The 23774-nt window shown below is 40.4% G+C and overlaps 2 protein-coding genes across 3 annotated transcripts in view; one reads left to right on the forward strand and one right to left on the reverse strand.

Moving 5' to 3' along the window:
• MED12L (mediator complex subunit 12L) overlaps positions 1 to 23774 on the forward strand; it is a 308272-nt gene that overhangs the window by 91936 nt on the left and 192562 nt on the right. Inside the window, exons 12-15 of the mRNA XM_065875806.1 lie at positions 2031 to 2157; positions 5639 to 5853; positions 7145 to 7249; positions 8108 to 8284. Of these exons, the coding sequence (XP_065731878.1) occupies positions 2031 to 2157; positions 5639 to 5853; positions 7145 to 7249; positions 8108 to 8284 (624 nt within the window). The remainder of the gene's footprint in view (positions 1 to 2030; positions 2158 to 5638; positions 5854 to 7144; positions 7250 to 8107; positions 8285 to 23774) is intronic.
• On the reverse strand, positions 12347 to 18099 carry GPR171 (G protein-coupled receptor 171). Of its 2 annotated transcripts, XR_010655839.1 has the most exons (3): positions 17986 to 18088; positions 13746 to 13947; positions 12347 to 13608 (listed from the first exon to the last, which is right to left on the reverse strand). XR_010655839.1 is itself a non-coding variant. In XM_065876158.1 (2 exons), exon 2 carries the CDS (start codon positions 13537 to 13539, stop codon positions 12580 to 12582), a length of 960 nt encoding a protein of 319 aa, XP_065732230.1. In that variant the 5' UTR covers positions 13540 to 13608; positions 17986 to 18099; the 3' UTR covers positions 12347 to 12579. The 2 variants fall into 2 exon arrangements, 1 of the variants encoding a protein (XP_065732230.1); XM_065876158.1 differs by lacking the exon at positions 13746 to 13947 and having other exon boundaries at positions 17986 to 18099.

Below are 23774 nucleotides of genomic sequence, written 5' to 3' on the forward strand. Positions count from 1 at the left end.
CACAGAGCCTCACAGGAGCCTCGCACCTGCCCTTCCCACCTCCTCTGGGACCTCCCCGTGCTGGGTGGCACACAGCCCCAGCTGCTCTGGTCTTCATTGTCCTCACACGCACCATGCCCGTGTTTCTCTTGGGGCCTTTGCTCTTTTTTTTTTTTGCGGTACGCGGGCCTCTCACTGTTGTGGCCTCTCCCGTTGCGGAGCACAGGCTCTGGACACACAGGCTCGGCGGCCGTGGCTCACGGGCCCAGCCGCTCGGCGGCATGCGGGATCCTCCCGGACCGGGGCACGAACCTGCGTCCCCCGCATCGGCAGGCGGACTCTCAACCACTGCGCCACCCGGGAAGCCCGGGGCCTTTGCTCTTGCTGTTCCTCCCGGGTGGCACGCTCGGTGCCCTGCTCTTTACGCGGCCGTTCCCGTTTCCGGAGGTGTCGCTTCCTGTCTAGCATTCCTGGCTCAACATGTGTCACCTCCTCAGGAAGCTCCTCCATCCCCACCTTAGGTACAGGTAACGGCACCCACCCCTCGGCCCCTCGTTCTCAGGCGGCTCTGTTTTACTTTCCTCATTGGCTTCTCCGTTCATGCCTGGCGCCTCCTTATTGCCTTCTTATTTAACGCCTATGAGAGTAAGCTTGACAACAGAGGCCTTGCTCACCCTGTTCAGGGTTGTGTTACTGATAATACATCTGCTTCCTATGACAGCATTAAAAAATGAAATAGGAAGAATATTTTCATAGACATCTCCTTCTGTTGGGAAAGCACTGTTCTCCAAATACAAAAGGCCATGTCGTTGAAATTGGGGCTTAAGGATATTGATGCTGAGGTGTAAACCACATGGCCCCTTTTACAATGGCCAAATTAGGAAAAGCGTTTCATTGCTTTTTCCCTACGTCTTTATGACTAGAATATATTCTACAGCGAATTGCAATGATTAAACTTCAGTAAATAGAGTTGAATTCCTCAAATTTCATTGCTCCTTCTGGATTGTTTTTATTGTGTCTTCCCCTCCCTGCTTTTGTATCCCAGAACACCGCCCACACCCCCACCACTCACACACACACACACGCACAGTCACACACACACGCACTTACACACACTCATACTAACGCACTCACACACACACACACACACACTCACACTCAGAAGAGGTTCACATATAGATGACAGTAATTTTAATAGGTATAAATGTATTCATAGCTAAAAATGTATTCTCTCTGAAATGTTTAAGATAATTGATTTCTATTAATCAATTTTCAAAATTTGACCTGTATAAAGAGAGGATGGACTGAATAAATGATATCTAAATATAATATTTTAATATTAAAATAGATAATGGAAATGGGAAGAATCAAAGGAATATCAAAAAGAATAGAAAATGCGGTTCTGATTGCTTCTAAACTGTTTCTTTACCGGTCTTCCAACAAGTCCTGACCTTAAGAATGTAGAAGTTAAACAGCTTCTCTAGATGTGTTTCATGAACTGTGGAGATTCCAGGAGGTTCTGAGAGAGCTTCTTGGTGAAGCGTGATGAGTGAGACAATCTTATTAGAAGAATAATGTTAGTTTTCTCATTTGATACCACACCTCCCCACCATACTCATAAATTCACTGCCTGACAAAAACAAACACAAAAGAGTCAAACGCAACAATACATGCCCAGATATTTCTCGGAGGGAATACCATTAAACATGAACTATTTAAAAATGAAGACAACCTCAAATTATTTTTAGCAGTTTTGCATAGGGGTAATGAGTAGTTTATTGTACAGCGGATTTGCATACTGTGTGCTGTGCAGAGTATATAACTCACATGAATCGTGTTTTTCACACGGGTTCTTTGAAATCATTTAAATTGTTCGGGGGCAGTTTCCCTCAACTTTTAGAAATTATATTCACTTATGATGCATGGCCTCAAATAAATACAGAAATCTCAATGAATTTTGCCTGTTTTATCCAAGAACATAAATGTTAATTAAAAACACATTTCAAACTTGTCCTCTATAATTATCTTTGCCTGTTTATTTTTAATCTTAGAGATGTGGTGAATCAGAGGTCTTAGATGAGAAGGAGTCCATTTCTTCAGCCTCTCTTGCTGGATCTAGTTTGCCTGTTTTCCAGAATGTTCTGCTAAGGTTTTTGGATACACAGGCCCCCTCGTTGTGTAAGTAAAGCTCTTTGCTTTTAGATCTTAAATAAGGGGATTGACCTTTTTTGGAATTGATCAGAAAGGGGAGAAAACCCTCCCCCCCTCCCTTATCTGTAATCTTATCAAAAGTTCTTTGTACTGAATATAATGCATATTTTATCATGCAAAATTTTGTAGCCTATTTTCAATGGAGAATTTTATGCGATTTTAGAATCAGGCAATCTTGAAAGACTTAAAAATTTCCAGAGTTTTAATAGTTAAAATAGTAAGTCAGCTCATTCCCTTGTGTTTGGTGGACTAATTTTCCCTTTCTAGATCTTTCTTACCAAAAGAGAGGAGCTAAGGTCTTGTGATGTTTATTATATATATATTGTGATTATGAACTTTCTCTTTTTGCACTGTTTTCTAAATTCCTGATTTTCTAACTTCTGACATTAAAAGGGGGAAAAAATAAAACAAAAGTACCTTATAAGCAGGTCCCTGATACAAGGTTTGTAAAGCTGGTTGGCTGCTTGCCTACACTCTCTCGGATGTTCATGTCCTATCATGTTCTTTTTGTGTCTTTATTCCATTGTTGGTGGGGAGAGGGGGATTTGGGGAATAAACAACCACCCAGTGGGTTCATACTGTAGGTGGAAACTTTAAAGAAATCATTTGTGTGGGCTAAGTGGGCTTGACCTTATTCTGAGGTTTTCATCCGACAAAGGACAGCAGGGAGGGTCTCAGGATAGATGGTGATGGAAAAACAGAAAAATGGCAAAAAGTGACAAATGATAGGAGAGAAAAGAATGGAAGGTAGAGAAGGGAGCCGTCTGTGGAGAAGAGGTAAAGCAGCAAGAAACAGCCGTACTTCCTATTCCTCTGAGGAGGGCCTCGTTTAGGGTTGAGTGACACCTGGGGGTGAGGTTCTTTTAGTTACTTGGTGGCTGCTCTAGGCTAGAGGGAGGACAAGAGCCCCAGCCAAGCTGGTGGTCGGAACGTAGGGAGCAGTGATGAAGCCTGGAGAAGGGAGCAGAGAAACGAAAGGACAGGAGAGATTCCGGAGAGGAGAAAATACGTTGTCAGGGATGGAAGTCAGCAGCTCTGACTTACCTCGTGTCCTGGGGGAGAGAGACATTTGCCCTTCGCTCCGCTCATCGTGTCCCCATTCCTGTTGCCAAAGAAATTTGGGAAGAACTTCCTCCTCCTATGCCTTGCTTGCTCTGGATCCCACTTACTGCTCTGTCAGAGAAAGCTCTTCTGCTTCTCTGAATCGAGCTTGCCTGTCATTGGTTTTGGAGATGGGCGAGAGCATACACTTAGGCTTAAGGTTTAGGGCACTGAATGTAGTATTCCCTGGATCCAGCTGTTGTCATTATTGGTGTTTGTGAATGTGATGGTACCAGGGACTGAGCTTTGTAGGTTTAGTCTCAGTACTTCAGTCATTTTTTAACCATCTCTCAAAGGTGCAGATACAGAGTTTTACAGCTGCGATATTAAAAGTCATAATGTGAGTGAAATAGACGGGCTATTGAATTTAAAAAGGTGGCACAGCTCCATCTTGGGGCCCTTTTTATTCTGTTATCCCTTTTTCTTTTCAGTGGATCCCACTCACTAGTTTTTTCCAGTACCACCTGAATTATGGTTCTATTGTGAAGTCTCCTTTGAAAAAGTGCAAACCACTCTCCCCCAAAACACGGATACACTCTAGGTAGAACAAACAGTCATGAGTCATGAATCATGAGCAGTTATAATAGTAAAAGCAGAAGAAAGCAGTTTAGCCCTGCTTTTTTTTTTTTCTTACCTGAAATTTTGTGTGTTTGTATGATTACTTAAATCATCGTTCATTTGCCAGGGACCACTACCTTTAATCTAGAAATGGTGCTCAGAACACTGGATACTATTGATATTTTTCAGTTACAGTGGGACAATCACTGGTGTGCCACAGAAAAGGAAACCATAAACAAGACGAAAAGACAGCCCTCAGAATGGGAGAAAATATTTGCAAACGAAACAACTGACAAAGGATTAATCCCCAAAATATACAAGCAGCTCATGCAGCTCAATATCAAAGAAACAAACAACCCAATCCACAAATGGGCAGAAACCTAAACAGACATTTCTCCAAAGAAGATATACAGACTGCCAACTAACACATGAAAGAATGCTCAACGTCATTAATCATTAGAGAAATGCAAATCAGAACTACAATGAGGTATCATCTCACACCGGTCAGAATGGCCATCATCAAAAAATCTAGAAACATTAAATGCTGGAGAGGGTGTGGAGAAAAGGGAACCAACCCTCTTGCACTGTTGGTGGGAATGTAAATTGATATAGCCAATATGGAGGTTCCTTAAAAAACTAAAAGTAGAACTACCATATGACCCAGCAATCCCACTGCTGGGCATATACTCTGAGAAAACCATAATTCAAAAAGAGTCATGTACCAAAATGTTCATTGCAGCTCTATTTACAATAGCCAGGACATGGATGCAACCTAAGTGTCCATCGACAGATGAATGGATAAAGAAATGTGGCACACATATACAATGGAATATTACTCAGCCATAAAAAGAAACGAAATTGAGTTATTTGTAGTGAGGTGGATGGACCTAGAGTCTGTCATACAGAGTGAAGTAAGTCAGAAAGAGAAAGACAAATACCGTATGCTAACACATATATATGGAATCTTAAAAAAGAAAAAAAAGGTTCTGAAGAACCTAGGGGCAGGACAGGAATAAAGACGCAGACGTAGAGAATGGACTTGAGGACACAGGGAGGGGGAAGGGTAAGCCGGGACGAAGTGAGAGAGTAGCATGGACATATATACACTACCAAATGTAAAATAGATGTTAGTGGGAAGCAGCCGCATAGCACAGGAAAATCAGCTCAGTGCTTTGTGACCATCTAGAGGGGTGGGATAGGGAGGGTGGGAGGGAGGTTCAAGAGGGAGGGGATATAGGGATATACATATATACATATAGCTGATTCTCTTTGTTATACAGCAGCAACTAACACAACAATGTAAAGCGATTATACTCCAATAAAGATGTTAAAAAAAATAAAACAATAAAAATTTAAAACAAAACAAACAAAAAACCTGGGGTGCCGGTTCTGTGCAAAACGCTAGAGCCTCATAATTTTCCAATAAATCCCTTATTTTGTTAAAAGAAAAATAAAAGATAGTGAAAATATCGTTCAAATTAGTCATTGTTTTTTTGTGTTTTTTTCCCCTATCCAGTTGAGGATACTGATTCTTTTTTTTTTTTTTTTTTTTTTTTTTTTGCGGTACGCAGGCCTCTCACTGTTGCGGCCTCTCCTGTTGCAGAGCACAGGCTCCGGACACTCAGGCTCAGCGGCCATGGGTCACGGGCCCCGCCGCTCTGCGGCATGTGGGATCTTCCCGGACCGGGGCACGAACCTGTGTCCCCTGCATCGACAGGCGGACTCTCAACAACTGCGCCACCAGGGAAGCCCAGGAAACTGATTCTTGACTGAATTTGTTTCTTCACAGCGGATCCAAACAGTGAATGTGAGAAGGTGGAATTTGTGAATCTGGTGCTGCTCTTCTGTGAGTTCATCCGGCACGACGTCTTCTCCCATGATGCCTACATGTGCACCCTCATCTCTCGAGGAGACCTGTCCATCAGCGCCTCCACTCGGCCCCGGTCGCCAGCAGGAGAGAATGCAGACGAGCACTATGCAAAGGACCATGACGTGAAGATGGAGGTATGGCCCTGGGAGGGGTGTTCCACCCCCGGAAACCAGACTCTGCTGGGGAACCGCTGTCAGAGGGATTGTGTGGGGGTGGAAGGGCGATCGTTTCCAGTTGTACTCGTCTTGCTTCAAAGCTCATTTATCTCTGCTCCTCACTCACACACAAAAAATTTGGACTGTAGTTTATATCTCCTAGAATTTTCTTTTGGATATGCTAAAACTAGTAATGAAAAGATTTGACAGGCTATCACATTTTTCATTGGATTGGAATTATATTCTTCCAATTTTACGTATTTCTAATCTCCAGTTTTCCTTTAATGTGGAGCCTCAAAATTGGACTTGTTTTGGCCCTAACATCCTGTCTGTTTTCATTCTAAGGAGCATCTTTTCTCCAATGTATCATTCGTTACTTATATCACTCTTTTATACGTACGTTTTTGTCATAACACATCGTATTTTCATTTCAATTAATTAAAAATTTAACCTCTCTCAAATGTTGCAGAATTGCTCTTTTTAACAAATTACTTTGTACTGTATGACTTTATAATTTTCTGCCAATTTCTTGTATTTTGGACATTGTTCCAGATACTTATGGAAATTTTCAAGGCAAAAAAACATGAAGTTGGTGATGGGAAATAGTAGAAAATGGTGAGAGATTGTGACAGTTTTTTAAAAATAAAGCCTCATATTGGTTCTGAGAGAGTTTAAGCATATACTATGACGATATTTTAAAAATAGTGACTATCCTTATAATTTAAAAACCTGGCATTAAAATTGCACACGTGAATTTGTACTCTTAAGATTTTTAAAAATTATTTCTTTAATGTAAATACTTTTGTTTCTAAATTTGTCCACAGTAGAAGTTAAAAAGAGTAAAAAATAAAGTTACTTGTTTATGCTTTTTCTATGTTTCTGTTTTCTCTTTTCTATTTTTGGACATCAAGGTATCTTATTATCTTAAATATACTCTTAGATTTTTCTTACTAAGGCAAGTTGGTGAGCGCGTGACTAGGAATACCCCCAAGAAGGAAATTATGGCCAGTTTGTTTTTAATCAGGAAGTTTGTGTCCTTTTTCCCTTAAAATATCACGGAAGTTAAATCTTTTTCATCATGAGGACAAATAATGTGACTTTGTAAAGCAATGGGTGTCTTAACTTCCTTTTCTTTTTATGGAGAAAAAAAGACACTAGGGGGAAAAGGGACATAAGATGGTTTAAAATGTCACTGTCGTGTTTTAGCTCCACAGCTTCTTTATGAACTACAGAATTTACAACGTGACTTTCTTTCTCTGACAATTATTAGGAACAGACTATTATGGCGCATATGGGCATTGACTCAGGAACTACTAATATTTTTGATGAAGTAGACAAGAGTGACTTTAAAACTGACTTTGGTTCGGAATTTCCAGTAGGTTCAACCTTCAAATTCTTATTGACCATTAACCACTCCTCCCCACCTCTGTCCCAACTGTCTCTGTCCTTCTGCCCCTTGCCCTGTGCATTGGAATGAACTATGTACTTGTGATGTGAATGTCACCCTCTTGCATTCCACCCGAGCCCTCAGTTAATCATCTCATGCAGTTATCTCATTTCAGCTCATCCTCAGTTTTGGCTGCCTTGCCTCCTTTTGTACATTCTAACAGTCCCATCCTCCTGGTTGACTGTGACTCCTTTGTTCATTTAGAGATCATTATCTCAGGAATACATGAATGTCGTTTCCTCAGGACAGCCCATGTTGATTTGCTGAATGTGTGTTCAGCTTCTCAATAACAGCTTTCCTGGCTCTGGACTTGTTATACATTCTTCTACTTTATCTCGGTATAATTACAACGTGTTCTTCCTCAGGGATCTCGATGTGTAACTAACTCTTTATGAAAACACGTGTTGCTTGGGGTACAGACTAAAACCTTTAGATCTGTTGTTCATGAGCTTTATTAGTGAATTATTTCTGTGTATATGTTTTTCTAGGAAATGTAACCCTATGAGGAGAACACTTACCTATAAGTCTGATTTTATCTCTGGTCCTCCAGGAAATGTAGCTGTGCACGTTTCTTACGTGTGTGGTTGTCATTGTCTCATCTTCAGGATGGGGGATGATGCTAATGATCTGAATATGAAACTTGTGCAAATTAACACAGTCTATTATTTTGCTCATTGGTTAAATAAGGAAAGGATATGGTGTGAGTGCCTTGTGGGTTTGAAGTTCTGTGTTTTAGTTTTGCTCTCTTTCATTTACAATCTCCAACATTTGTTTTACATGACTTAGATTTTTTCTCCCGTGCCTGGAGAGTCCTGTGAGAATGCTAACCCTTCCCTGGGCAGAAGAATGCCAGTTAACGGTGAGAAGCTGTTGAAGAGAGAAAAACCAAGGGAGTTAATTTTTCCGTCTAATTATGACCTCCTACGACATCTGCAGTATGCAACCCATTTTCCCATACCTCTGGTAAGTCACAGCTTGTCGGTTCGCAACCTGATTATTTCACTGCAGGGTCATTGACCATTGATTATTCAACTCCTTGCCTGCGCACTACGTATGATAGCAGGTGAGTTTTTGCCTTCACTACTTCTTTTGTTGTTGATTCTCATCATGTAGCTTACGTGCTCATGTAGTCCAAGTTAGTGGTGTGATACTACTACTGGCTGGCTAGATTTAACAGAATTTTCTATGTCAATGTCCTTTTATCAAGAGCATCTGAGTCACTGCAAATGATGTCTGAATGTGTTTTCCTACTTCAATTTGAAACTCATTTACTGAGTAGCCTCTATGTGCACTGTGTTGTGGTAGGTACTTTTGGTATTATACAGATGAGTAAGAATTTTTGGGCACAGGAAAGATGAATAAGATAGGAGGGAGACAAATGTCTATAAAATGACAAGCACCAAAGTAAGTGCAGTAATTAAGTAAAAACCCAAGTGTCCACTGGAAGGAGAACCGTTTGACATTCCTGCATCTCTTCCACTCTCAAAGAATAACTATTGGAAAGGGGGAGAGCATCTGGTTGAGAAATCGGTAATGGCTTCATAGAAGAGTCTGTGTATGAGATGGACTTGGATTTTGACCTGTTGACTCTAAGAACTGGATAGCATATGGAAAATAGTTGCCAGGAAGTTTAGTGTTTTGAGTCATAACAAGTGATATGCTTTATTCTGAAGGGAAACAAGATTCGTTTTTTTGATATTTGTAGTGAAAATGGGGCCAAAATTTGTAAATTTTTTTTTTTTTTTTAATTCTTAGGTTCACTATCTTTTTCCCTGGAATTTTATCTTAAGTGTAATTTCAGTGAGTCTTTTTTTTTTCATTGAAGACTATTATTATTATTATTTTAACAAAAAATGTAATTGTGAGGTACATATGATGTTATTTCCTGGATATCTTTGAGGAGTTTTGATCTCTAGGCTAAATATTTTCTTAAATTTTTTATTTTTTGGTTATTTTTGAACACTCTCCGAAATGACTTTCAAAATCACTACACCCATATATTTTTTTCTTGTTACAATTGAGAACCCCTTGTTAATTTTTCTATGCCCGGGGCTATATCAAAAGTAGCTACAATTTTTTCTTGTTCATCACTGGCTGAATATATCAATATTTTTCAGCTGCTACCTGTAGGCATCACTCATTTCCCACATAATGGAATAACTTCACTGTTTATTTAGGGCAGCCAAAAAGAGTAGCCTGATATTTTAGAGATGTATCCTGAAGAATTCATGGCTGAACTATCATGATGTCTGTGATTTGTTTTAAAATAGAGTCAAAAAGCCTCCATGCTGAACTCTGGAGTTAATAATAATGCACAGGCGTTAATTTCCTAGTTTTGACAAATGTATCGTGGTATGTAAGGCATTAGCTTTAGGGCAAACTAGATGAAGAGTATGTGGGAACTCTCTATACTATCTTTATACCTTTTCTGTGAATTTTAGATTATTCCAAAATAAAAAGCTTTTTAAAAAAATGGACAGGGGAAATGAAGGAAAGGAAATATGGCAAAAAGTTGAAAGTGGTTCAGATTGGTTGAGGGTTCTGTGCTCTTCTCTTGGGCGGGCAGCGCTTTGGACATCTCCCTCGCCCGTGTGTGGGTGTGAGAGCAGGGGGCTGCCCAAGCATGGGCTTCTTTCCTCTGTTGTTCGCGTGACCTTTGGTGACACAGTGGTTCCCAGCACTTAGCATTCTCAAGACTGTCCCCTTCCTTAGAGGAAAGAGCGTGAATGATGTGACTATAAGCCTCACGATGAGTTATGACGTAATTCAGCCGTAATGTGCAATCATAAAAGAACGGCTAGAAAATTGATGTTGTCGGGTACAAGTTTTTAACAGCCTTCTCTCACCAATTGTCCAGAAGCTCCTTTCCTGGGCGGGAAATTTAGAATAAGCCATCAAAAACGGGGAAATAAAAGTATATATTAATAGAACAGTGACGTTAGGAATGCTGTAGTGAGTCTGGTTCTCTTCCTTAATAAAAGGGAACACTCGACTAGCCCATCATGCACGTGAGGAGAATATAAGAATATGATTAAAAAAACAAAAAGTTTTTTTTTTTCCTCTCCTTTGTCTCTCAAATGTGGCTCTACTGAGTGAAGGCCAAGGAGAGAAGGCTAAAAGGGGACTAGACCAAAAGATTCAGGAAAGTAAACTAGTTTCATATATGGTCGTATATGAATGTCTTGATCTGCTCTTCAGTAAAAACATGTTCTTAGATTGCCAACAAGCACAGGTTCTAGTGTCTAGGCATTCTCCCAGCCTGTACCACAGGTGAGTCACTTAGACCCTGTCCGTGTTAGATATGTGATGCCGACTGGGGTTCCTATCATTAGCACTAGCTAGCTGGAGTTTGTCCAGTATCTACCCTGTTATAGGTGTAAGAGGCACTTTTTAGTGCATTTTCTCCTTTATTGTTCTCTTCAAACTCAGAGAATGTATTGTAAAATTGTGGATAGGAGTCGTCTTTAGGGTTCAAGCTTCAGAAAATAGTTCTCAGTGCAGAGCTAAAAAATGAGTCTGGAATCAAACTTGTTTTGTTAGCTTCCAGGAACACCATTTCTTTCTTTCTTTTTCTTTTTTTTCTTTCCCCATCCTTTGAGATCATTTATTTTTATTGAGGTAATGCGGATTGATAACATTCTATGTTTCACGTGTACAACGTTATATGTCTACTTCTATATCCACTACAGCCGCGGTCCCCAACCTTTCTGGCACCGGGGACCGGTTTCACGGAAGACAGTTTTGCCACGGATGGGGTGGGGGAATTGCTCAGGCGGTAACGGGAGCGCTGGGGAGCGGTGGATGAAGCTTCGCTCACCGGCCCGCCCCTCACCTCCTGCTGTGCGGTTCCCGACAGGCTGCGGACCAGTAACAGTCCTCGGCCTGGGGGTTGGGGATCCCTGCCTTACAGAGTGCTCACCCCCCAAAATTTAGTTTCCCTCTGTCACCATACAGTTGATCCCCTTTACCCGTTCCATCCTCCTCCCCAGTCCTTCCCCTCTGGTGACCACCACTCTGTTCTCTGTGTTTGTTTTTGTTTGAGGAATACCGTTTCTTAATCATTGTAGCTAACGCAAATGCATTACCAATTGTTTTAATGTCGACTTTTGTAACTGAAACAAAAAAAAAAGATACAAAGCCTTAGGTATGCTTGTCTAAACTTCTCAGCCTTCTTTTCCCTAAATAAGTATTTTATTTATTACCAACTATTGAATCCATGCTGCATTACTGGCATTTGAGAGAATTTGATCAACGGGTTGTGACCCTGAGAGTAGAGTCACCCATTCTTTAAACTGCCGGCCCTACATGGGGTCAGACTCATCTTCAGGACCTGGCTGGCACCCATCAGCCCAGCACGTGCTGCATTTCTAACAAGGCCTTGCTATGTGGTGTCGGCCTGTCTGTCTTAAGACCATGCGACTGGTACTATTTTTCCATACCTTTGATGTGAGTTCCAAAACAGTAGTTTTAGCAGTTAGTATAATTTAACAACCCCCCCTTGAAAATGTTATGGGGTCTATTTCATATTGCTACAAAATAATACTAAGAAATCACTGGATTTGTCATTACTGACAGTAGAAAATCTTTATTTATAGCCTACAGGTAGAATATAAGGATATATAGTACATTAAAAACTATCCATGTATTTCCAAGCCTTTTTAAATTAAGCTTAAAAAAAAAAGCTTAAGTGAATTCCAAGCTATTGTGGTAGGAAACAATTAGCTATTAAAAATTGGAGTAGTGAGCTAAAAGTTTACCATTTTTGAAGTGATGGATTAAAACAAAATCAGGCACAGCCCAGGTAGTTTCACGTAACAAATAAGCTGGCTTTTTTTTTTTTTAAGCGATCTAAAGGACTTTAAATCTCATTGCTGAAGGGCTTTCTGGAAACTGACACGGAGATTATTTTGCATATTTCTATCAGGAAGTCAGTTCCAGGCCTTTAAATGAATACCGGGTGAATACTTCAGTCTGTGTCATAGAGGTCATTTAGATTACAAGGATATTGCAGGGTTTATGTTGGCGCAACAAGACGTTTTAGTTTTTTGTACGAACGTTTGGGTTAAGGAGCATCGACAACCACGAGAGTACTGCTTGGCTTGCATTTAGAGACAGGGTTTCTCAGTGAACCAAGCCACATTTGCTAGCTGCCTGTGTTTTTACTTATGGAGGCTCTTTCTTCCCCTCCTTCCCAGCAGTTTTGTACACTCAATTGTCCAGTAAGGCAGGAAGAGATAGCGTGAGAAAAATCCCGTATTTTATGCATTGTTTTCACCACTTGATTTTTCTTTCTGAGCCTTGGTCTCCTTACGTGAAGCAAACGTCTCCGTGACCTTTAAGCGGAAAGCTTTTGAGAGGTGATAGTACAGGATCGGATCAAAACACAGGTTGGACACAGCCAGCAGCAGTGTGGCCTCCTTGGCTTTGAAAAGTGAAATCCTGGTGGAGCAGTCAGATATGACCTCTGTCTGGCTGAGGGTGTATGGGATTCGGACAATGTGATAAGGAACAAAACATATGATGTAGCCTGTAGTCACCAAAAGTATATTGATGAGAGCTCTTTTCACATTTGGATAATTTTCATTATCTTTGTTTCTGTAGAGTTGTCGAATGACAAGGCAGTTAGATATTAAGATGATGGCTGAGAAATTGAAGAATATTGCTATGCATATGAAATTTGTCAGCAAATGCCAGTTTCTTCCAAACTCCTTTTTGAATTCCACGCAACCCACGTTGGGCTTTTCCTTCATGTCTTTGATGGGAATTACCATGTTTGGCACCATTATAAGAAGGACCATTAACCATACAACAGTCGATATCATTTTGGCAAATCCAGGTTCTTGTATTCGATAAATCTTGCAGCTGTATGTCAACTGAAGACAGCGATCAATGCTAACAAATGCTAGGAAGATAATTGATAAGTACATATTAATGTAGATGAGGCAGGCTGTTACTTGGCAGTGGAATATCCTCAGCTTCCAGGGGGCCACGCCCAAGTCGACAGTGATTTTTACTGGTAATGCCAGAGTAAGCAGGAAGTCGGCTGTAAGCAAATTAATTAAGTATATGCTCACACACCTGTGATTTGTGTTTTTCTGTATGAAAGCCCAGGCTGCAAAACAACTTCCAATAATTCCAACAAGGAAAACTAAATAAAAAAAATATGTGAGCGGCTCCAGGTCTCTGTAAACTGGGCAGAAGGTAGAACTGTTGGTCATCCTTACTTTCCCTCAAGATGACGCTGTCCCCCCACCAAAAAAAAAAAAAAAAAAAAAAATCTGAAGTATCTGTTAAAATAGAAAAGAAAGGGGAGAGAAGGGAGGTTAATAATTCAAATTGGATATTATTTTTTTCAAGCACAATTGCATTCACAAAACCACGGTCACAGTCTCTCTGCCTCTTAGAATTGTATTGGTGAACTTACTAGATTGTGTGGACTGGTGGGACCATCTTAGATTATGAGGAAGCCTGGGTTTTCCATGGTCTGATTTTATGATTTTGGGAAATCCCGCGTAGGTTGCTTCTAGAAAGGATATTTTTGACTTCACCCTTTTGCATTCTGATAGCTCTTTTGTTACCAGTTGGGTTGGAAGGTAGTTTGCAGAGGAGATAAGTGAACTGAAATTCTGAGAAATAGAGAGAGGAAACAAAAAAGGTTTGGTTGTGGCTGAGCCTGAAGAGCCTCTCGATGAGGCTTCCTGGCTTTCTGTTCTCATAGATTGACAGAGCTCTTCATGCTAGCGGAACCTAGGCTGGAACCTAGGGGAGGTGAGGAAGGACAGAAAATTGTACTAAAATCTGAAAGATTGTATCTGAAATGTAGGCCTTTTGTTGTGTAACCCACTAGAACATTTTCGCAATGAGAATTTCATTTCATTTTTCTTTTTTTGGCAGAAAAAGTTGTAGGATTAGACTCTGGTCTTGCCTTGTTGCGCTAGATTTGTGATGGTACAGACCTGTGCTATCCAGTTTGGTAGGCTGCAGCCACCTGTGACCATTAAGCCCTTGAAATGTGACCAGTACAAATTGATGTGTGCTGTAAGTGCAAAGTACCCACTGGGTTTTAAAGATTTAGTGTAAGATATTACAAAGAATAGTGCAAGTAGTAAAATTGTACTATTTTATGCAAATAGTACAACAATTAGTAAAATATGTCTTTAATTTTTATATTGAGCACATCTTGAAATGATATTTTTGATATATTAGGTTAAATATATTATTAAAATTAATTTAGCCTGTTTCTTTTTGCTTTTTTAAGTGTAGCTGTGAGGTAATTTTAAAGTACCTTTGTGGTTTGCTTTATATTTCTCTTGAACAGTGCGTGTATAGATGTTTCCATGTCAGTGTTGGTGAGAAGTTTGACTAAGAACGTATTTTAAAGGCTTCTAGGGCAAGGATGTATGATCATTGGTTACACCGTTCTCAAAGAGAAGCTCAGTTATGTATACAGATATTTGAAGACATCTAACTTTAACACTTGAGGGTTTTTTTTTTTTTCTTCTTCTTCTTCTTCTTCTTTCATTGTGGGTTTTGCAGCACTCAGGGCTAGAAGTTTAAGACCTGCCCTTAGAACCGTTGTGATCATCACTGATGGTGACAAAATCTTGTCACGTTCCCTTCAAATCTGGAACATTGGGTGATTTATAGCGCAAGTTAAAACAAACTGGCTATCATTTTTTTTTTTTTTTTTTTTTTTGCAGTACACAGGCCTCTCACTGTTGTGGCCTCTCCCGTTGCGGAGCACAGGCTCCGGACGCGCAGGCTCAACGGCCATGGCTCACGGGCCCAGCCTCTCCGCTGCATGTGGGATCTTCCCGGACTGGGGCACGAACCCATGTCCCCTGCATCGGCAGGCAGACTCCCAACCACTGCGCCACCAGGGAAGCCCCAAACTGGGTATCATTTATTCCCTTTGACCTGGTCTAGTCAAACTCATGCTCTTTGGGCCACAGGTATTCTTCCTGGTGCTACTTCCTGATAAACACCCTCCTCATGCATCTTAAACACCTTTCTTCCTTTGTTTTAATAATCAGAAGATCGCTTTTGTGTTCTGGCAAGAAAAAATTGATATGTAGCTTGTAAAAATAGCAAATAGTAAGTACAGTGGCTATGAAGGCCAAACAAGCCCATTCTCTGAAACATCCTTTTAAAAAACAAACAAGAACTTCAGAAGCCTTTCTGAATCTTAATTCTCCTAATTATTTAATGATCCATTATGTACCTCTTGGGGTGAAACAGTATGCAAGTGGATGGACAAGGCAGATGTACATAAAACTTTCTAAGTTAAAGTGACATTTAAAGGGTATACGTCCTTCGCCTTTCCGTACCTGAGATAGGACTTGAAGGTCCATGAATATTGTCATTCTGTACTAAACTCAATGAAAGTAATCAAGCACTTACTTTGTGTCTGGCACCATGCCAAGTACTTTACACGTACTTATTTAACCTTTCATTATTTCTATCACGTAGATGTTATTATCCCTGTCTTACAGATGAGAAAACTGAGGCTCCACAAGGCTAACACTCAGGGTTATATAGCTGGTAAGTTATAGAGCCAGGAGTCCCACCCAGACAGTCTGATCTCAGAAGCCATGTTCAAAATCACTTCGAAACTTTATCTCAATAATAACAACAGTAATAATGATGTTGATTATTATTATTGTTTGGAGTAACAATTTTAAAATTCTCTTCCCATATGGGTCATTACAGAGCACTGAGTAGAGTGCCCTGTGCTATACAGTAGGTCCTTATTAGTTATCTGTTTTATGTATGGTAGTGTGTGTATGTCAATCCCAATCTCCAAATCTATCTCTTCCCTTCCCCCTTGGTAACCATAAGTTTGTTTTCTACATCTGTGACTCTATATCTGTTCTGTAAATAGGTTTCATTTGTACCTTTTTTTTTTTTTAGATTCCACATAGAAGCAATATCATATGATATTTGTCTTTCTTGTTATTATTATAGTAGCAAACCTTTACTAAGTGCTTACTATTGGGAGGAACTATAGTCTAAGCAATTTTCATGTAAAAGAGCAGAAATAAAGTATTCATTCTTTTTCCTAAATACTACTAAAAGATGTTTAGGCTCCATGTGTTTTGATGTTTCATTTTACAGTACATGTATTTAAAAACCGAACCTAGCTTCTATCTTTTAAGCCTAAACCTCCTTTACTTTCAAAATTCCTGTGACCTAGTCCCTCCGTATCATCCACACTCTCTTCCTCCCAACTCTCTACTTTAGGTTGGTGGGATCTCTACGGTTCTGGGAGCTCTTCCTTCCTTTGTACTTTTCGTTGTGATACAATTTGGGGATCGTAGGATTCTAAGGATGGAGGGAACCTTTATTAATAGCATCTGGTCCAATCCCCAGATTTGAGGAGACTGAGGTCTAGCACTTGGGTGTTGGTCAAGGTTTCCCGGCTCATTAGAGCAGGCTAGGATCCCACCTTGTTGATCATTCCCTAGACTCTCTGCCTTTATTCTTCCCAGCTCCAATCCTGCCTATCCTAAATGCCTGAAGGAAGCTCTTCAGGTCTGAAGTCTACTCTAGGCTTTATTGAATTCCTTATGACTTGACTTTTAATAGTAACCATTTGTTTAGTACCTGGGCGTTCTAAACGTCTTTTTTGTTCTCTGGGTCGGAAGCTAGTGTTGGTGTAGATGGACCCTCATCTCCACCTTTGCTCACTGTTCCTTTACAAAGTGCTAGGATTTTGGCCTATGCTGTTGTATTGCAAATGCTACATTATAAGAGAACTAACATATTATGTGCTTCTCTGAGTGCCCCTTTTGCTCATACAATTATAAAGTCTCATTTTATAGATGAATATGTGGTAAAGAGAAGGATTAGAAAATAATTTGTTTTGATCAATGAATATACTATGTAACTGGAGCTGACCATACGTGCCACTCATGGGTAATTTATTTAAAAATAAATACAGTGTAACTGTTCATTCGATAATGCCTGAGAGTCAGGCAGTGCCTCGCCGTTGCTTTCCTTGAACCTCCATCTAGATTTCAGTGAAACACAAATCTCTTTATTTAAAAATTTTGGTCTTATCAAGGAGAGGTTAAATTGTACTATAATAACATTCTGTGTTTTCTACCATGAATTTGAAAACTAAGTGCTTCATGAGTATTTTTTCAACCAGTTACTAGCCTGTGGACATCTGAGGTACCCAGATGAATTCCAGCAAAATCAAGAAAAGATTTCAAGTATCTCCTTTGTTTGAGAGTGCCCATTGCTGAGAAACTGATTAGATATTTTTTTACGGAAGTCACAATGGAATTTTCTTGAAATTACCTATCGTAATGTTTGTAGAGACCTGTTGTGCCCTGTCGTGAAGACCTACAACAATGGCCTTTATCCATCTAGTTATAAAATCGAGTTACTGAATAGTTAAGCTTACCTATAAGTAAGCAGTATTCAGTCTTGTCTGAATTAAGCTGTCTTTCTGAAAGGGATGGATGAGGTCATCAGGAAGAAGAAAATTACAGCGTAGTTCACGGTGAGAATCCATTTGGAGTTTAATAATTGGTGCCTTCTTGCACAGCAACCTTATTACATGCTGGCATTTTCAACTTACATGGTTTAAGCGCTGAAAATCATAGATTTCCCTTCCATGGAAAGACATTTGGATATATTAAGTATTTAAAAAGACATACCTGGGGGTATATTCTCTGAGCCTCAGCGCGCCTTGCTCCCAGTCTGCAGAGAAGCGTGAGCTGTTTGGCTAGCTACAGCAGTAGCAGCCTCATTGCAGGACTGCCGGCTGCGCTAACAATTTCCTTTCCTTTTTATGTGGTTTTAAAATGCTGCATATTGACGTAGATGAAACTGTGGTTTGCACATAGCTTAACTGTATGGAAGCCTCTTCAAGTCCTTTTCAATTTGGTGTAAGCTTTCTTAAACAATTCAGATTCGTCTCTTCTTTTAGAGGGAAGATTTTTATTCGTCTGTTGTAATAATACCTAGGTGTGATGTTTTGTTTTGAAAACACCCCAGATGTGTATTTCGCCATAATGATTTTAAAGAATGTCAATTTTTTGTGCCTTGAATGGTGTTGTGAGTTAAAGAGGTGTTTAGGCAAAATTTCTTTAGTATACATACTGATACTCATCAGTCTTTCAGTTATAATTTAAAAAATGGTTGCAGTTTGGATCCTGCTGAGACGTCTATTAACAAACAAAAACGATATGGTCAAGTTTATGTTGTTAAATCTGGAAAGAGAAGAGGAAAATCATTATGTAGAGAGAGAATCATTGTTAACGTTTTTGGTACATACGTTTTAAAATTTTTCTACGTGTATACCCACTTAAAAATGTTATTATGTTGTGCATACTGTTTTATAGTTTGTAATCTTTTTATTCAAAAAGATATTGGATCTGTTTTTCTCAGTTATGAGAGGAAACCTGGGGTGCGCATTTGTCAATTTGGCCCCAACGGCATAATGAATTGAGACAGGTGTTTAGTAATTAATAGATTCTATGAAAAGGGAAGCTCCAGTGTACATTTAAATTGTTTGGGTAAATGTTCATTCTTCCTGTGGGGGGGAGTGAGTGTGCCGGTCCAAAGGTGATTTGTTAAGTGCAAAGCCATTGCCTGATCACTTAGGATCTGGGTTTTCCTATTGCTTCATTGTCTTGGAGGGTACTTTGGTTTCATCTCTTTTTCTCTCAATAATTCTTAGTTTTCCAAATAATAAAGAAAAAAGTCAGAAGAAACCTCTCTAGAATCTAAAATGCCTCCCTTTTGGTATTCACTTTGCTAAGGAAAAAATCTCTCAAAAGACTGAATGAGGACTGTCAAGCTGGAGGGAATTTAAGGAGGATCTAGGGAACTTTTGAAAACAATAATGTGTCAAGACGCTTAGGATGACAGTGTCCATTTGTTTCTGATACTCCGATGTTCTTTCGAATTCAGGTAGTTATTGTTATTACTGTATTTTGCAAAAGAATAACTTTACATATATTCACTCAAAAATTGGAGGAAGAAACCCACATCTTTCTCAAACTTTGTATTTGGTTTTCGTTAGGAGCCAATGTTAACTTTCATCGTAATAGTGCTGGGAAACGCTCTGTCTTTTAAGATTTGTGTGCGTCATATTGGATAGAACTCACTTCTCTCCACTTCAGAAAAGACATGCTTGCAGACAGTCAAGTGAAGTGAGCGGCTACGACCAGAGTTTTACACTCACAGGGGGATGGAGAGGGGGAGATGGGAAGAATTCGGTGAGGTCCAGTTTAGCTGCCAGCGGAGCGGGGACTGGTTTTAAACTGGTATTGAAGGGACACTGGAATCAAAGGTTTTTGGTCAAGTTTCTTTTTTTCTCTTTTAGATAGGCATATTTATATGTGTACTGCCCCCTTCACTTTGGGGTATAGATAGAATCAGATACATTCAACTGTTCTTAAAAATCTACTATAGGCAGTTTTTTGTGTCTGGATTGCCAAATATAAAAGAGCTAAAGTCTCCTAGTTCTTGATGTTCCATTTCCTTTTTGGAATAGTGAGAAACCAGTCTTTTAATAGTGAAACTAAACCATGTTCCTCCTTTTGAGAATGAGCTTGAGGCACCTTGGCATTTTGCAGAGGTATATTCACAGTAGAAGCATGCTTGGCTACCGTCCCTGTTGTTGTTTTTGTCTTTAACATGAGTTCCATTTTGAATTTCCATAGGTCACTTCTTTCTGTTTCATTAATAAGGACAGATGTTTTTCAGTGGATGTTTCCTTAGCGTTCTAGGAAATTGTGCATCATCACTAACCCAGTATTTCAGAAACCCAAGTCGGAAGTGAGGGGAAGTTGTGTTTCCCTTACCTTGGTCCTGGCAATACTTAATTAAGAAATGACATACTATTTAATGGATATTTTGTATATTTAAAAATTGAAGCTGAATTGCCCCATGAATTGAGAAAGAGACTCTTTTTGTCCTCAGTCCCTTATCCACACAAATCATGCTTTTGTTCTTACTGAACACAAATAACCAAACAACGGTATTTCAGTAGTTTTAATGTGTAACTTCTTTTTTTTCTTTGGCTATGCCTAGCGGCACACGGGATCTTAATTGCCCGACCAGGGATCGAACCCGTGCTCCCTGCAGTGGAAGCGCGGAGTCTTAACCACTGGACCGCCAGGGAAGTCCCAAATGTGTAACATTCCTAAAATTTGTTTTTAAAACGTACCATGGTAGCCTTTGGAACTAATGAGGAAGGAGAAAATGAATGTTGGGGTAGGTAGCCGCTGCCACGGCCAGGAACACAGGTCTGAGAATTTATTTTCTTTAAAGAAATCCATGAAATGGAGGAGATTCCTCTCTTTACAGATGGGGAAACTAAGGCATGGGGGAAATTGAGGCCTTGCCCAAAGCTGCACTGTTAGATCCCAGTGTCCCAGCACTTAATTATGCTTCTTCAAATGCAAGTGTTGGTTGGAGACTGGGGTTATAAAGGAGGACACCAGGTCAGTTCGTCACCACCCCCACCCCCTCCCCCACCCCAACATATATTTAGTGTTTACAGCTGTTTGAACTTGAACTTGAGTGCCACTGGGCAGTGGAACAGTCACCACTGTGCCCACTTTTCTTACGGAGTTTGCAACTTGGGATGTTCACAGCTCAAGATAGTTTGCATCCTGAAGTGTTTTTTAATGATCTTTGGGCAGGGGCTGTTCTTTGGTTAATGAATGCTGATCAGAACATTTCTCCAGCAGCTTCTGTGGCTCCGAGTCAGCCTTCCCTCTGGAGCCATTGTGCTTTAGGTTCCTGTTTTGAAAGTTTTCAAGGCACATAATCCCCTTTCCCACCTGAGTTAGTCCAAAGACATTCTTTCCTGACTCCGAGATTGGTAGCTTCAAATCTGACAGTGATGGACGTGATTAGACAGAGTAGTTTTAAAGTGAGCTGTAGATGCAGAGCTTTCAAGAGGTGGAGGTTTCTGCATTATTTGAATTCTGCTTCAGTTTTCCCTTTTTTTTTTTTTCTTTTGCGGTACACGGGCCTCTCACTGTTGTGGCCTCTCCCGTTGCGGAGCACAGGCTCCGGACGCGCAGGCTCAGTGGCCATGGCTCACGGGCCCAGCCGCTCCGCGCGATGTGGGATCTTCCCGGACCGGGGCACGAACCCGTGTCCCCTGCATCGGCAGGCGGACTCTCAACCACTGCGCCACCAGGGAAGCCCTAGTTTTCCCTTTTTAATGAAACATCGTGTAAAAATTTGGAAATATGTTGAAGGCCGATGTGTTTTGTACATTCTCGGAATGTGAACTCGGTTGTAGGGCTGGCCGAGTCTATCCTGTCGTTCCCTTGGCCGGTCCTTTCGGTTTTCCGCCTTTTTATTGACTGTACAGTGTTATCAAGTCAACATACAATGCATCTCACCTTTCAGTTGTGAGGTGTGACTGTGCTATTTGATCCGTGGTTATAAAATAATTAATAGTGGGGAAGTCCCTTAAAAGGAACTCTTAAAGGATATCTTGTTTCTTTTTAGTCACTGAAGTTCTTTCTCCGCGCCCCGCCCCCCCCCCCCCCCCCCCCCCCCTTGAGTGCTATGGTCTATTTCTTATGAAATTTGAGTAACATGTTTTCAAAGCGCAGGACACATTTTATGAACTCTGTTGTTACTTTCCAGGAGAAGACTTTTGGAGCAATTCTCCCTTGCCCTTGCCATGTGAGTCTTTGTTTTTTGATCAAGTGGTTAAAGAAATTCTAACCATAATTATTTCTTGACTGCAGGCTGCCTCCTTAACTCCCATCCTAGAGAAGGTGTTTGTTGCTTTTAGAAGGTCACAGTATAGAAAGGGTGATAAGGAGGACACAGGACCTGCGATGATGCAGATAGACTCTGGGCTGTTAGAGCCTGTGGGGATCCAGGAAGTGCAGTCCTCTGACCAAGGTGGGCAAAGAGCTGCTTCTGAGAAGTGAGGGAGTGGCGGCAGGTTTTGGGGAAGATGCACATGGTTGGGCTGTAGGGAGGGTGTTTGGGGACCCTCACTCAATCTGGGTGCGTGGAGTATGTGTGCAGGACCTGTGTGAGGAAGAGGCTGAGACTAAATCTTGGTGCCACCTGGTCCATCTTGGATGCTTTAGTTAGTATGCGGTGGAGAGCTCAGGAAGGTTATGTGAAGAGAGGAGCGGTCAGCTCAGCAGTACCAGGTGAATCTGCGGGCTTTGGGATGTGTTGGGGTTGGGGGAGAAAGCGGAAGGCAAGAAGTCAGTAGTTGGGAACGACTGCAGAGGTGAAATCGCTGAGACATTGGGCTGGCAGGGAGCAGACCGTGGTCTCAGTCCTGGGAAGGGCAGTCTGAGGAGAGGAATCTGGCTTGGCAGGTAGAAAGGCAAGTTTAGTTTATTAGCGTAGTGTGTTTTTAGTGCTACCTCATTATTTGGTATAGCATAGACTGCTGTATATTTTATCCCTTTCTATTTTGCTACCACAAAAGGAGAGCTGACAGCTTCCTTTTATGAGTTAAAACTAACACCATGGAAGGTGACTGGAGAAATAGTACAAACCCAGCCCTGGTTACATCAGCTGCAGCCCTGCAGCAGCCCATTAATGGAAGCCATATCCACAACTTTGGACATTAAGGTCTATTAGCCAATAAATCTCTTTTATTGCACAAGCCGAATTTTAGGTTTCTTTTCTTTTCTTTTTTCTTTTGTCACTTACAAATGAGAAAATCTTGATACATTGGCATCACCTAAACGATTAATCTAGAGACTCTAGAAAGCACCCTTAAACTAAGCTTTGTTTCTATTTGATGATGTTAGTAAAGTATGTGCTATTATTTCTCTATTCTGTCCTTAAACCCTATTGCTACTACCTATGTGCTTTGACAATGGAGGAAAAGAAAAAAAAAAGACTTTATTAGTACAGAGCGTGACATCAAAAGATAATATCATACAAATTATAAACATAACAGGTCATCTGCCCAAAATGACACAGGATTTCCTTTTGGGTAAACAGCGCTGTGAGGGTTTGTGTGTTTGGGGTAGGAGTGACCTGATAACTGTGTGGTCTTCAACAGTAAAAGCTGCTACTTCCTTTTGGTCGCCTATTCTCTGCAAGATTCCAGTGGCATGTGGATTACCACTTTATGACAGGACATGCCCCCAAAAGAACCACCTTTAACAAAATGTAGCTTTACTTTCCCATATACCACTTTTCAAAATGTTGAATTATTTTATAGCACTGCTTGTATAAAGTGATTAAATGTTGTATTACTTTAGCTGTAGCAAATATATATTACAAACCTTATTTATAAATTAGCTACAGAAAAGAACACATTATTACACAAAATAATTTAAAAAAAATAGTACTGATGACCTCAGAGATGTTTCTGGATTAATCCACTCTCGCTGTTGCCCTACTATTTTATTTTTTGTTGTAGCCCTGGACCTTAAAGTTCCTTTTTTTAAATTTACCTAACTTTTCAATATTTGAATAAACTCCTTATGAT

The sequence above is a fragment of the Phocoena phocoena genome, chromosome 4, assembly GCF_963924675.1.
Source record: "Phocoena phocoena chromosome 4, mPhoPho1.1, whole genome shotgun sequence".
NCBI classification, from domain to species: Eukaryota; Metazoa; Chordata; class Mammalia; order Artiodactyla; family Phocoenidae; genus Phocoena; species Phocoena phocoena.

What these genes read in the sequence shown, in the direction of transcription:
- GPR171 (XM_065876158.1), bottom strand. Translation starts at nt 13,539, where the DNA reads ATGACCAACAGTTCTACCTTCTGCCCAGTTTACAGAGACCTGGAGCCG.